At 37.8% G+C, this 14,304-nt stretch overlaps 1 protein-coding gene across 1 annotated transcript in view; it reads left to right on the top strand.

Annotated features, from left to right (window-relative positions):
• The window catches only part of zfyve26 (zinc finger, FYVE domain containing 26), an 88,786-nt gene that overhangs the window by 4,084 nt on the left and 70,398 nt on the right, over positions 1-14,304 (top strand). The window contains exons 3-11 of the mRNA XM_059649222.1: positions 2,538-2,616; positions 2,729-2,818; positions 3,085-3,640; positions 4,617-4,747; positions 7,616-7,780; positions 8,975-9,063; positions 10,010-10,161; positions 11,065-11,256; positions 11,457-12,143. Of these exons, the coding sequence (XP_059505205.1) occupies positions 2,538-2,616; positions 2,729-2,818; positions 3,085-3,640; positions 4,617-4,747; positions 7,616-7,780; positions 8,975-9,063; positions 10,010-10,161; positions 11,065-11,256; positions 11,457-12,143 (2,141 nt within the window). The remainder of the gene's footprint in view (positions 1-2,537; positions 2,617-2,728; positions 2,819-3,084; positions 3,641-4,616; positions 4,748-7,615; positions 7,781-8,974; positions 9,064-10,009; positions 10,162-11,064; positions 11,257-11,456; positions 12,144-14,304) is intronic.

The following is a 14,304-nucleotide window of genomic DNA, read 5'->3' as shown; positions in this document are numbered from 1 at the left end:
AAGCATCAATGCATCTTTCTGTTCCTTCTTACTTATTAGGTTTCTACATTCCACTTAAAAGAAACTATCTTATTTGGTTCAACCATTTGCAAGTTCTATATTCTCATTACACATTCACTAGAAGCAAAGGTGTTTTCCTCAATTGTGAAAGTACATTCTAAGTTTTAACACTTGTTTTGTGCAAGGAAATTTCAAGCTTTCTCCTCACTGTTGGATGTAATCTTAAATTAATAATGCTGATTTTTGACTCTCCCAGCAGAATTTTAAACCCCTTTCTTCACAGGCTACTTGTCTGATAGTAAAATATTGCAGTATCCCAAGTATCCCTTCATCAATTTAGTTTCCCATTTTGGTATAATTCTGGGAATATACATTGTATATTTTCTATTCCCTTTCCATAATGGGTTGCTCAAAATTTCACGTTTTCCTAATTCTAATTAATTCATTGCTTTGCTTTTGTTTATTATTGGCCCTTCTTTTAAAACGTAGTCAGAAGCCACCTGACAACAGGTTTATTTGAAATCACAGTCTCTTGGAGTGCTGCTCCTTGTCAGTTGACATCCGCTAAACAATGTTCCAAAAGCTTGTGATTTTGAATAAACCCGCTAGTCTATAACCTGGTGTTGTGTACTTCTGACTTTGTCCATCCAGTCCAACACCAGCACCTCCACATCGTGGCTACCATTGACATCTTTAAAACAGAGTTCTGCTCACTTTTATTTTCTGACTTTATGTATTTGGACTGTCGGTTTCAAGAACTGTATTTATGAATCCTGTGGTCTCTGTTAGTCCATATCCAATATCTTTCCATCTGATGCACGCTGGCTGAGCAAAAGCTGCAGATGCAAGCAATCTAAAACTGAACCAAACTGGAAGAACTCAGCATTGACTGAAAGAATCAGTGTATTGAAGTTTTTTGGGTACTTGCCCAAAACCAAAATTTCAACCAGTTTTTAATTTGTGTTTCTGCTAAAATACATCATTTCACTTCTTCTAAATTACATTCCAGCTGTCTACCTGTTTCTCTTACCATTCAGTCACTTCCTGAAATCTTTTACAGTACTCAGTATATGAAATCTATGACTTTCATAGCCATTGCGTTTGAAACACTTTTCACTTTATTCCTGTTAACAGCTTCTTTTGCAGTCCCATCAAGGATTAAAGTTTCTGTGCCTGTGCTTTCAGTTCCTCATGACATCATGGCTTTGGATTCACTGAATTGACATCATGTGCTTGTTGGTGTTCCAAAGCTAGATTGTTGAGAAAGAGCAAACCACATCTATGGCTCTATCTTTTTAATCTACTTGCAGGCATGTGATCACAGTTCATTATGACCTAAGCCATCAATTCAAAAAGAACTGAAAGTATAATTAGAGACAGTAAGAACTGCAGATGCTTGAGTCCGAGATAATAGTGTCGAGCTGGAGGAACACAACAGGCCAGGCAGCATCAGTTGAGGTGGAAAGTTGATGTTTCTGGTTGGGACCCGATACAGGACTTCCTTTAAGTCATAATGCCTTCAACAGCTTTTACTTTACAGATGTATGATACCAAAATGCTGCATCAACTATTTGGAATTGAGGATTCTGTCCTTAAGCTTCTGTGTAGTAATCTATGTATTTCATTCTTCCTGAATGGTTTATTTCCTACGTTGCCAAAAATGATTGGCTTCTTACTCTTGTACATGAATACTGATCAATCTTAGTAGCTCCCTCAGGGTGCATGTTTGGCGGTAGATATTGATAGACTTTTGGCTGCAAAGATCAACACAATCCTGTCATTAGCCAGCGTGTATTCATGCACACTTCCAGCGGGGGTGGAGCGGGATGGAATGTCACTGAACAACCATCAGAATTCTGATTGATGTTTTCTTTCCAAATCTAGAGGTTCTGTGGCTAATATAGCTCAGCCTTAGGTTTTCCATTTTCCATTTAGCTTAACAATTCATTGAATAAGCTTGCAGTCCATAATGGGAGCTTAAGTACATCTTTCATAGGATGTGGTATATTTTTTGCTTTTGCATTCTGCAGGATGCTTAAAGTCACTCTACTCTCACAAGTATGGAATGGTTGGGACCTGAATCCTTTTTGTTTGTGGAATTTTCTGGTTTTTCGTATGATGCTAGAATGCCCAATGAAAAGTGATAATAAAGGCTCTTGTGCACAAGAATAATGACCCTGCCCCTCAGCCGTAAAGTTCGCCTTCAAATCCCATGTACGTGTGACATTTCATAATATACCTGAACAGGTCGGTTAAAATATTTACAGACTGGAAAACCCTGTAGAAACAACTACTTACTTGAAGCATAAAACAGTTGCAAAATGTTAAAATATGGTAATAAAAAGTGCTTTTTTCACCCAAACACTATATGTTCCACGTCTTAGCTCATTGACAGAGTTTCTGGGGCCTCCTCAAAATATCCCTGAACAGTAGATTTTTGAACTGATGTGTTTCAGAACTAATCCAGGGGGAAAAAGAATTTTATTTGACCATTAACTTCTTAAAACTCTGACTTCTGACGAGTTATTTGTGTGCAGGTGGGAGACGATTTCTAGCCCTCATCGACTTGCCTGGCTGTGGCTACTGGAGCTAGAACGTTGGTGGTCGCATGAACAGGTAAATGGGCAAAGCACACTCTGATTTTCTAGAAAATATTCATTATATTTTCTGTTCATTTCCTCACATCTTATTCCTTAATTCTGAAATAGCCATTATCTTTTTGCACCAGATATCGCTTCCACCATTTGTCAGAAGGGAGATTGAATTCTTTTTGCTCCTGGAACAGCTACAGCCACAAGTCTCTCAAGATGTCTTAAAGGTAATGTCTTGATATTTTTATAGAATTTCAGTGTTTTTTTTAAGTCGAGCTCTCATTTGAGTCAGCTATCAACTATTACTGGTATATGTGATCAATTTAATTCTATATTATGCAGCTGTGCAGTTTTTAAAATTATAGTAGTGTTTTACCTCAAAATATTCAATGCATTGATATGTTGTGTAGTACTACTCAGTTCATGGATGATTTGATTAATAATGACAGAACTGCATATTCTGTGATACTAATTATTTATGTTCTTTGTGCAGGAACTAAATGATATATTTTTTAAATGTCATAATCCTGATGTGATGATTGAGAAGCAAGAGGACATCAGCGCCTATACATTAAGTCCTGAGGCATTTTCTTCTTTGTGGAAACTTTTACCCAGGAACCCTCGACTTGTGAAGGCTGTGGTTTCTTATTTGCTGGTAGAAAGTAGTGAAAGTTCTGCTGTGGAGTACAACCGTAGGCTACAAAAACTATTCATTGACTTTCTGCAGGATGCTCTGTGTGCATTAAAAGAAGCTCGCAAGGGAAATGCCAAGAATGGATCCGTCATGGATGTGCATGAGTTAACAAAAAAACAAATATATGCTATTGTTTCTGTGCTTACTTTTGATGTGGAAAGGCAGGCCTATGAAATCCAGCAGTTATGTGAGGAGCTCTATGATGCTTGCTATGCAACAGAATATGGACTGTGTGAGGAGCACTTACTTGGCTTCATGCTTAGAAAATCAGACCAAAATCTGATTAATTTGTACAGCGCCGTATCTATCAAGAAGAACAAAGAGAAGCTGCTAGCTCAAATCTCACCTCAAAGAGGTAATCAGTAACTTCATTCAAATTTCCACTACCATTCTTGCAATAGAAAGACCTGTATTTGATTTCCTTCTCAAGCTAATAATTTACAAATGCTTATTTTGCAGTAATTGCCCACCACATCCTGATCCCAGGCTATTTTATATTTCTTTGCAAGTTCTCCTATAAATTGCAAAGGCCACCATTCTCTGTGATTGAGATATGATGAACAAGCTCAATGCTGGCATTAAACCATATCTACATGTACACTTTTCTGGCAGCAGATATTTAATATTAATGGCTACTTCAAACATTGCTCCTTGTTATTACCATTATTAACCAGCATACAGTGTATTTCCATAATTCATTTGATCAGTGCAGTGACCAAAACTTGGTGGCCTGAGTTAGTCATGTGTAACCTCAATCTCCCTGTTCTCTTGTGCTGTATTTCCAAAAAAGGCTCCAGGTTTAAAACTAAAATAACAAGTTGCAGCAGTAATTCGGACAATCTTTGAGACAATGAGAACCTGCACACAGTGGAAAAAATGAAATAGTTTTGGTTGTTGGATTAAAACTTTAGTTACCAGGGTCCTGTCTATTGTGACCTTGAGCTATCTGATAATCAAGGATTTTGACCCTCAGTTCGTATACTTCATTGTATATTGGGCTACAGAACATTTATTATCTAATGAGTAGCATTATGTGAAATATAACTTGATTCCTGGAAGTATTCCAAGGTATTTGAAAAATTGGATAGGTTAATCTAGAGTCTCCATATTGAAAGAAATGGTTTAAACATTCTCCCTGTCAGACACATTCTGACTGGAAAAGACAGGCTTGGCTGAGGTTGTTGATCTTCTCTACATTAGGGAATCATTTTTGACACCTTAGATGCTAATCTCAAAGTTGATACTGGAATGTACTTCAAAGCATCAGTGTGTGAGAGTTGAACTGCGCTATTTGACTTTTAAAATATGTTGTAATTTTCTTCTTTTTTCAGTTTCTCTTGGACTATCAGAGGCTGAAGAAGTAACGTTAGCATCATTAGCAGACTCTGAGGAACCTCTTTCTTGGAAGGCAGCCTACTTCTACAGCACGAGTACCAGTAAGCACTTTCTGGAACAGGTTCTGGTACGTATTGGGACCAAGGGAACAGGATATGTGGCTTTGATTTTTGAGTCAAATATTCAATAATAAATGTGGAATCAGGTTCACGGTGAGACATGTCACCACGTACCTATTGCTGCCTGTTTCAAGAAGGAGCCTTTTTAAACTCTGCAATCTACAATATTTTATGTTTGCAACAAAAAAAATCCCGAACTCTGATCTTGATGCTCAATTAACAAGCTTAATCATATAGCCACAAGCAAAATAGTAAAGGAAGTAAGCTTGGGAACAAAATGATGACTTTGGTTCAGTGATTCATAGAATTGTTATGGTACAGAAGCAGAATATTTGGCCCAACATGTCTGCTCGAGCTGATTCCTAAGAGGTCCACCATTTTTCCACACAGCATTTCATTCTTCTATTACCTGTCTCAGATGTTGGTAGCCTTATTTATCATTTTAGATTATTTTATGTGCTTAGGTAACAGAAGTATCTCATCATATGCAAGGTGTAAAATAATTACTGGTGTGGTTGGTTGGTATAGACTAGCTATGGCCAGAGTAGTGGTGTGCCGGGTCACTTTGTAGTGGGTCATGTAGAAAGCCACTTTTATGCAAATTAATGATTATCTATAAAATTTCAATAGTATCACAAGGAATCCTATAACTTTCATTCTGAATCACTTGTCTTCATTATTAATGTTGCACGTACTTCACTTCAAAAACCGTAAAGACTTGTTTTTGAATTTGTGAGCAAAGTCTGAAGCTAGCTGATTGCTGTCTTACGCAAACCTTAAATATAATCTGTCTTTTACTAAATTGTAAACTCCAGTAGCAATTCTGTTATATTTTTAGACTTATCATTTCCTTGCTTTACAATGCAGGTGCTTCCTCAGATTCATGTCAGTGTAATTACTGTAATGTTTAATAATTTATAGTATTTATATATATTTTTAATCAATCTGTTCAGATGTGTAAGACACGTGTAAGCCATGTCTCCTGACACCACCATGTAACTTAAATTGCCTGATGTGATTTTAATACTTTAGTGGTGAAATGCCCTGATCATTTGATGTAATTGCCATTGGCTTTTCTGAGTAAAATTTGATTCAGAATTGAGTGCATCGAACATTGAAATTGAAATTGCATATGATATAAGAAACTAACTTGATTAAATTGAGGTGCGTTTTTGTCTAATTATTTATTTACAAATCATTTAATCATCACTCTGTTGTAGTTGACCTGATAACACTTGTGTTAAGTGCGTAGTGTGAATATTTCTTTTTTCATTTTCTCCTTTGAAAGATACACTGCAAATAAATTAATTTTGGAGTTGTGCAGTTCTTCCATCTTCTCTCTGCCCTTCCTTGACCGCAAATGTCTGGTGTAGTGGACTGTGACCTTAAAACGGGAAAAGATACTGCTTTAAAACAAGGCATGCTAGAAGAAGATTCGCTAACGTTTTTTAAAAAAAAGTTACTGAAGTTGTGTTTGTTGCATCTACAGGTAGCCTTATTCAAGCAATGAGGAGAGCATGTTAGATACCCTGGCATCATAGGCATTTGACCAGTGACAGACTTTTGAACAATTTTTCAACCGCAGCCAGTTGTGTACGCTCAGACATGTGCAGCATTGTTCCTGGGCAAATGGCTACAGCTCTATGTTTGAACAATACTGCAGAAAAATCTAACCAATAAAGGAGAAAATACCTCTGCCTCTTTCTCTACCTCCCCCTTTTGAGTGTAGGAGTAAAACAAAATGGCTACTCTCTTGCAAACTCTGAAAATTCCTCCCTTGCAAGGAAAAAGAGGAAAACCAACTTTGGAGACACAAAAAGGCAAATCCCCATCTGGGGACTAGAAGATTGTGAATTGGTATGACCACAATCTCTTGTCCTCCTCAAAGAGGCGAAAGGAACTGGAGAGAAACATCTCATTAACTGTTATTTACACTAGACTAATGTTACAGTTATGCTTATTCCCTCCTCAGCGATAGTAATTCTATTCTGTCTTGCCTCTTGGTGTCTGTTTGTATGCCTGGAGGAATCTTCTAAAAGGAGTAGAACTTAAGTTATAGAGTTTTGAGTTGGTAACTCATGTTCCTTTTCTACCAGAAATTTAAAACAACCAGCTTGCATAAATAACAGAAACAGCTATGTGTAGAAACCTTGTGTGTGTTTTCTTTAAACCCGGGTTCCTCGATCAGGTAAACTGGGGACTTGGAATGGTTAATCGAGACATAGAGGCATACAGCGTGGAAATGCACCCTTCGGTCTAACCAGTTCATGCTGAACCATAATTCTAAACTAAAGTAGTTCTGCCTTTCTGCTCCTGGCCCATATCCCTCCAAACCTTTCTTGTTTGTGTATCCATCCAAACGTCTTTTAAGCATTGTAATTGTACCTGCATCCACCGCTCCCTCTAAGTTCAGTCCACAAGTGAACCACTGTGTGTGTGTGTGTGTGTGTGTGTGTGTGTGTGTGTGTGTGTGTGTGTGTGTGTGTGTGTGTGTGTGTGTGGTGGGGTGGGGGGGGGGGTACGGGCGGGCGTGTGGGGGAATTGCCTCATGCCTTTTTTAAACCTCTCTCCTCTCACTTAAAAATGCCCCATCTTAGGGAATTTTTCCACATTTGTAATGACTGTGGAAATAATAGGACTTGATTTCCAATTGCATTACCCAGTGAGTCATGAAACCATCTTGGAGACACGACCAAGCAGCTTAAGTTTTTAATAGATACGTCTCTTGATGAGCAGTCTTCTTGACATTCCAGTTAAACCAATTTTCTATATTTAATATTGGTATTTGTTGATTTGTTGTAATGAGTGGTTGATTTGAGTTTGCACAGTGAATGTGTGCTGCACTGTTATCATTATTCATTTTCTTACTTTGTCAGGTTACTGCTTTGCAATTAATAAAGCGGGAGGATTACAGCACTTTAAGCAAATTAACAAAGAAGACATTCAAGCCTCTTTCGCGACTCATGGTGTTGTTGGGGTGGACTCACTGCCAAAGTCTAGAATCAGCTCAGAATCTACTACGTACGCTCCATCAAAGCAAGGTATGGACGATGTTGATGGTGAAAGCTTGTGAAATGCCTCGGTTATGCAGCCGTTGTGAATGTAAGATTATTCGTCGCTGGTGACTGCAAAAATGATTCAAAAAATTTATTGTGTGAGGTAAGAATGGTCATTTCAAAAGCAAAGTGAAGCAAAGAGAAATAAAATTAAGGATATATAAATGACCCAATACTAAATTCTTTGCAGCAAGTGACCAAATTTATTTGTGCATCACCTACATTGTAGCATGACTGATCGAGCAAACTATTTACTTGAGTTCTAGTACGGTTTATCTATTGACTTAAAGTTTCAGATTTGGAAGTCTGAAATTCATAAATACTGCAACATCTTATTATGTAGAGACATTGTTTTTTTTTGTATTTGGTGAACGTCCACCATCACAAAAGCAAAGTCGGAATTCAAACATTGAGAAGGGATTAGGTGGATGCAATTGTTTTTACAGCTTTAGGACCTTAACACTCTCCTTTGGTGCTAAAAGCACAATGTATTTGGACAGTTTCAGTGTGTTAGAGATTATAGGAAGCTTTGGGTTAGCAACAGCACGACTATTTCTGATTGTGAAGGTCTTGGGCTCAAACTCACTCCAGAAATCTGAAGGTTTATACTCTAGTGTGGTAATGAGGAAATGTTTGAGGTGCCGTGCTTTGGCCGATATGTTATACTGATGTTCTTTCTAGCTCCTGGATAGTTTCAGAGAATTCCACAGGCACTCTTTGTTTGTTCTTTCATTGTCCTGGCTAATGTTTCTTCCTCAATCAGTATCACTTAAAAAAACAGATCATTTGATTTATTTGTCACGTTACAGATTATGGGACCTTGCTAATTGTAAGTTAGGCATCGTTTCCTTGTGTTACAACAATGACTGCACATCATTAGCTGTGCATCGGGAAGACTTGAGGTCATGAAATGTGCGATTTAATTCTTTTTCTACTTTGAGGTCTTTGGATTTCACCAAGTTTTTTGAACTGACAACCAAAGTAGGAAATCTAATAACTAGGTTTAATTTGATGAAAGTTTGGACAAAAAGTTTTACAATTTCCAATCCAAAAATCTTAACCCCTATGTGGTTTAAATGATCAGAATGTTGCAGCCTTGTATTTCTTATAATTTGCTTACAAGAGGATAGCTTTGTAATTAGGCCACACTGTTAATATTAATTTTGACGTTCCTCTCAGGAGCAATGTTGTGATGCTGTGCTCCAAGACTTCTGTGGTGGGTTGTCTTCTCACATTGAGGTTCTTGAGTGGTGTTTGAAATGGAACAGGTAATTATTTTTCCTTTCTTGTTTCTCTCAGTCATTGTTTGTTGTAATCTTCAGATTTACATAATTCAAGAAATTCTTTAAATATTTAAGGAAAATTAAAGCTAATAAATATTTGCTGACAAGTTCTCTCCATCTCCTATTTATGCCAAGTTAGCAAGAGCACCACTTTCAGTTTTGGTGTCTCAAGGCTAGATATCATTGGGGAGGATAATTAATTAGTACCTATATTTCTTTGTATTGGAAGCTGCAGCTAATAGTATTGTTGGATATGTACTGGAATTTTCATTGGCACAACTGCTTCCACAAATAAAGCATTTTTTTTTCTCCTGTGTCCTTTTGGACTCCAGAATTGCAATGCACTTCTATGTCCCATCATATGCTCATGGTTTATTTACTGAGGCTCTCAACACTTGTAGTGATCCTCAGCATGACAGCTGTGGGGGATTGGAACTGGAACAGGATGATTAAAAATTAGACTTGCATTTGTATAGTAGCTTTCACAAACACCAGATATCCCAATGTATTTTCTAGCCAACAATTTACTATGAAGTGTGATCACTCTTGTTATATAGGAAAGTTGGGGGTTAATGTTGGCCGGGACATGGGAATAACTCCCTGCTCTTCCAAATAGTGACCTGTGATCTTTAAAAGCCATATAAGTGGACAGATGAAGCATCTGTTTTATATCTCATCTGTAAGATGGTACTTTGTGCCCTGCTGCACTGGAATGTCCCTTTTTTGATTTGTGTGCTCAAGTCCTGGAGTGGGACATGAAAGCAGAATCTTCTGAATTTGGTTGCAACATTACCAACTAACCCATAACTCTCACCTAATTTTAGGGCCTATGTGGCAGGGTTAAAATTAGTCCAATTGTTTTGATAAATTAGTAACTAAGCATATGTGGTCTAACTTGTGCTCCTGCCCTTTTCTAAAATAAATCTCTTAGGAACAGCATTCTTGAAACGGATTTAATTCGCCATTTGCACAGTTTGGACAGCCACTCTGCTTTGTATAGTTTACATCACCTTACAAACCTGCCTGCACTGAAAGTGGAAGATGTCATTGGCCTCCTTCAGAAACAATCTGCTAATGGAAATGGTGATGACAATTATTAGTTTCTTTTAGTTGCTTTGAGCTCTTGAAAGGTATTTTTATGATGCTCACTAGTAAACTGTGTGCAGTGCAAATCTGAAATTAAAGTGAGAGATTTCAGAAGATAAAATTGTGATCTGAGATAATGGGAACTGCAGATGCTGGAGAATCCAAGATAACAAAGCGTGGGGCTGGATGAACACAGCAGGCCAAACAGCATCTTAGGAGCACAAAAGCTGACATTTTGGGCCTAGACCCAGGGTCTAGGCCCAAAACATCAGCCTTTGTGCTCCTAAGATGCTGCTTGGCCTGCTGTGTTCATCCAGCCCCACGCTTTGTTACCTTGGATTTTGGAAGATAGTACTCTTATAATATTTGCATGTAACTAATAGAATATTGCTATATTTTCAGAAAATTTGAGTTGAATTTAACATCCAGTACAGGCTGTGTCTCATCTTAACTCAATATGATCAACAGTTCTGTTCTTGAATCTTTGTTCTTATGCATGTTCAAGAGTAATGTAATTCTTACTACATTGTTTGTTAGGCAATGTACAAGTGTGGCTGTATAAACTACTTTCTCCATATAAAATATTTTAAAATCAGGAACTGTGGATTTGGAGGCTACAAGTTTCAATCCATCTGGTATGGGGCAGAGAACACATCTCAACTTTGGCATTTTAAATCTATACAATTGATGTTGTTGTGATCTTTCGTCAAGTGTGTTGAGATGTGTTCTTTACAGGAATCCATGTCTTCAAAAAATAAGATATGAGCTTTTGGTTGAGAAAATGTATCAAGAATTTGATTTGAGCATTGTTAATTGTTCAATATTATTGTGTCAAATTTCATTAAATGCACAACGTAGGGTAAATTTTTTTCTTTTGTGTTAATTGTTTCTACTGTTTAGGTGCAAGGTCTCAAAGCATGACTCAGCGGCGAAATGTGACATTGTATCAAGCATTGTGTGCCCTTAAGTATGCCATATATGCAATCTGTGTAAATGCACACCAGCCATCTTTGTGTAAGGACTGTCCGTATTGGTCACTGGAAGCAGCTGTGAAAGATGTTTCGCTTGAAACTGATCATGCTTGGAATCAAGGTAAGCAAATGAGCAATGAAATAATCTTTATTATATCATCTTTGACTATGACAGAGTTCTGTGGTAGATGTCATAATAACTATCTGAGCAATCAGGAAAAGCCCAAACTTGGTTGCCTTCTACATTGTAAAATATTTTATCATCAGCTGTGAGAAAGTAAGGTTTCAGGAAAAATAAATTTATTTTTATTTGCTCAACAGGTTGTTCTTCTGTTTTCAAGTTTTATCTGTCCAGGTGCCAAGAGTTTCTACACATGATCCCTGCTCCTTTTCGATTAGAGGTGTTGGAGAATATCTTCTCTTTATTATTTTTGTCCTATAATGACCTCAATGGAGATAAAACAAGACATGAAGGACAATTTTGCCTTGAAGAAGAAGGAGACACTGAACAAATACAAGCAGCAGTGGGTTTTGACAGAATTGTAGAACACTTCGAATCCACATTGGAATTTGTGCATAGTGAGCACTCAAGCGCTGGTTTGGATGAGAAGGCTCCTCTGAAGAGTTCACGGGTCCTCCGTAATGGCTGTATGCAGAAGCTGAATGTCAAAAACTTTGTATCTACGTCTGCAGAAAATGATACAACAGAGCAGCTAGAATATCTGAATCTAAAGCATTTTGCTATGACTGTAAATCGTGGAAATGACTTTTTAGTGAATGCAGTGACGATGAACATATTTCTGGAGGTTTTAAAGGATCATCTGGACGCACTGAAACACCAAATTCCTTGGACACCCTGCAGTGTTCCTAAGGAAGATATACAGTTAGTTGAGTGCCTGAATTGTTCAATTAGTGCAGAATCTTTTGAGAGTCGATTAGCCAAACTTTCCAGGTACATCTGTGAAGCTCAATGGAGGTACAAAGTAGTGACAAGCAATGGAACAGCTGGTAAGACTTGCAAACATTGACAGTATTGTGGAAACAACCAAGATTGGTCTGAACTGGGCAAGAGTTCATTCAGAAATGCAAAAATGAACTTCTGTTTAGAAATAAATTGAGCTGTAAGTTAATTTTGATAAATTAGCATAGAATCTGTGGTGAAACTAAGTGGCAGCAAGGGGATTTTGATAAATATCCCATACAGAAATTGGGAAAGAAAACTAAACTATGTGGAAGTGGGGCTGATATAGTGGCATGAATTGAGAATTCACTAAGAATTGCAGTAGGAATAAATGGATCATTCTTGGTTGGTAAGCGTGACTGATGGAATAATGCAGTGATCAGTGTTTGAGGCCCAGCTATTCACAAACGATAACTATAACAATATATATCCAGATCAATATTTTCGACTTGAAAGATGAACTATAGTAGGTGGGAATATGAACGATGAGGAGGGCACGAAGGGGCTCGAAATGGATTTAGGCAGGCTATGAGAGTGAGCAAGAACTAAGCTGATTGGATATAATGTCAAAAAATGTGGTGTTACTCATATTAGTTGGAAAAATAAAAAGTGCAGAGTGTTTTTTAAATATTAGAAACAAAGAACAGAGAAAGGTCAATTGGCCCTTGAAGCCTGCGCTGACACATTTTGTCCTTCCATACTGAAACTTTTTTCTTTTACAGGATCCATATCCTTCTCTTCCCTTGCTGTTCATATATTCATCCGCATGCTTCTTGAATGCTACTATTGTGTCTGCTTCCTTCACCACCTCTGGCAGCAAGTTCCAGGCACTTGTCACCCTTTATGTAAAGAAGTTGCCTCACACATCTTTTTAAACTCTTCCCCCACCCCGTACCTTGAACCTGTAACTCTAGTAATTGACTTCTCCACCCTGGGAAGAAGCCTCATACTTTCCACTCTGTTTATACCATTCGCAATATCGTAAACTTTGATCAGGTTGCCCCTCAACCCCCTGCGTTCCAGTGAAAGCAAACCCAATCTACCCAACCTTTCTTTACAGCTAAAATCCTGCATAGCTGGCAACATTCTGGTAAACCTTTCTGCACCCTCTTCAAAGAATCCACATCCTTCTGGTAGTGTGGTGACCACAACTGTATGCAATATTCCAAATGGTGAGAAATTGGAGAATGTTCATGTGCAAAGGGCCCTGGATGATGATGTTGATAAGTCACTGAAAGCTATCATGTAGGCATGGCAATTAGGAAGGCAGACTGTGCGATGGCATTTTTTGAAAGAGAATTTGATTGCAAGAATAAAGAAGTCTTCATGCTATTGTTTCGATAAGACCGCGTCTGCGAGTTTTGATTTCCTTGCTTAACGAAAGATTTTCTTGCTGTGGAGGAAGTGCATTGAAGATTCACCAAACTGGCAGGATTGTCCTGTAGGGAAAGATTGAAGAGATTGGGCCTATATTCTCCAGAATTTGGAAGAATGAGAGAGACCTAATAGAAGCATTCAAAAATTTTCAGGTCTTGACAGGGTATTTGCAGTTTCCCCTGACTGGATCATATGGGGGAGGCATGTTATTAGAACTGGGAGACATGGAGTCTGAATAAAAGAGGAGGAATTTCTTCACTCAGAATGTTGTGAATAATGTATTTAGGATTCTCTACAACGGGGCAGTGGAAGCTCAGTCATTCGAGACAGAGATTGATAGATATATAGACCTTAAAGATGCCAAGGAATTTGGGAATAGGGCAGAAAAATGAAAATAAGTCATGATCTAGTTGTATGGCAGAGCAAGCTAGATGGCCCCAAATTGCTTTCTCCGACTTCCCATGCACCATTAATGTAACTAATTTACAATAATTATAGATTTTTTTCATATATTTTGTACATTCACTTTAGGTTGTTCTTTGGAAGTCAAATGAATTGAAGTTTTATATTAGTGTGGGGATACATTGAAGCTGATTCTTCCCTTTAAAGCTATAAAATCTAACTGTCATAAGTAAACGTTTCCAGACATCAGTCAGGTTAATAAATCCTTTTGTTAAGGAAATTTTTAGGTAAGACTAGTGGATCCTGTCGTTAAATTGGAGGTAAAGTAGTCAGCAACTTCTAACACTCCTATATGTGCAGCGAAATACAAAAATCTGGAAGTCCCCCTTCAGCTGAGTAACATATGTCCTTACTGATTAGGTTTAGCAG

Source organism: Stegostoma tigrinum, chromosome 10 (assembly GCF_030684315.1).
Source record: "Stegostoma tigrinum isolate sSteTig4 chromosome 10, sSteTig4.hap1, whole genome shotgun sequence".
Lineage (NCBI taxonomy): Eukaryota > Metazoa > Chordata > Chondrichthyes > Orectolobiformes > Stegostomatidae > Stegostoma > Stegostoma tigrinum.
The sequence above is the reverse complement of the archived record's forward strand: the minus strand, read 5'-3'. Positions and strand labels throughout refer to the sequence as shown.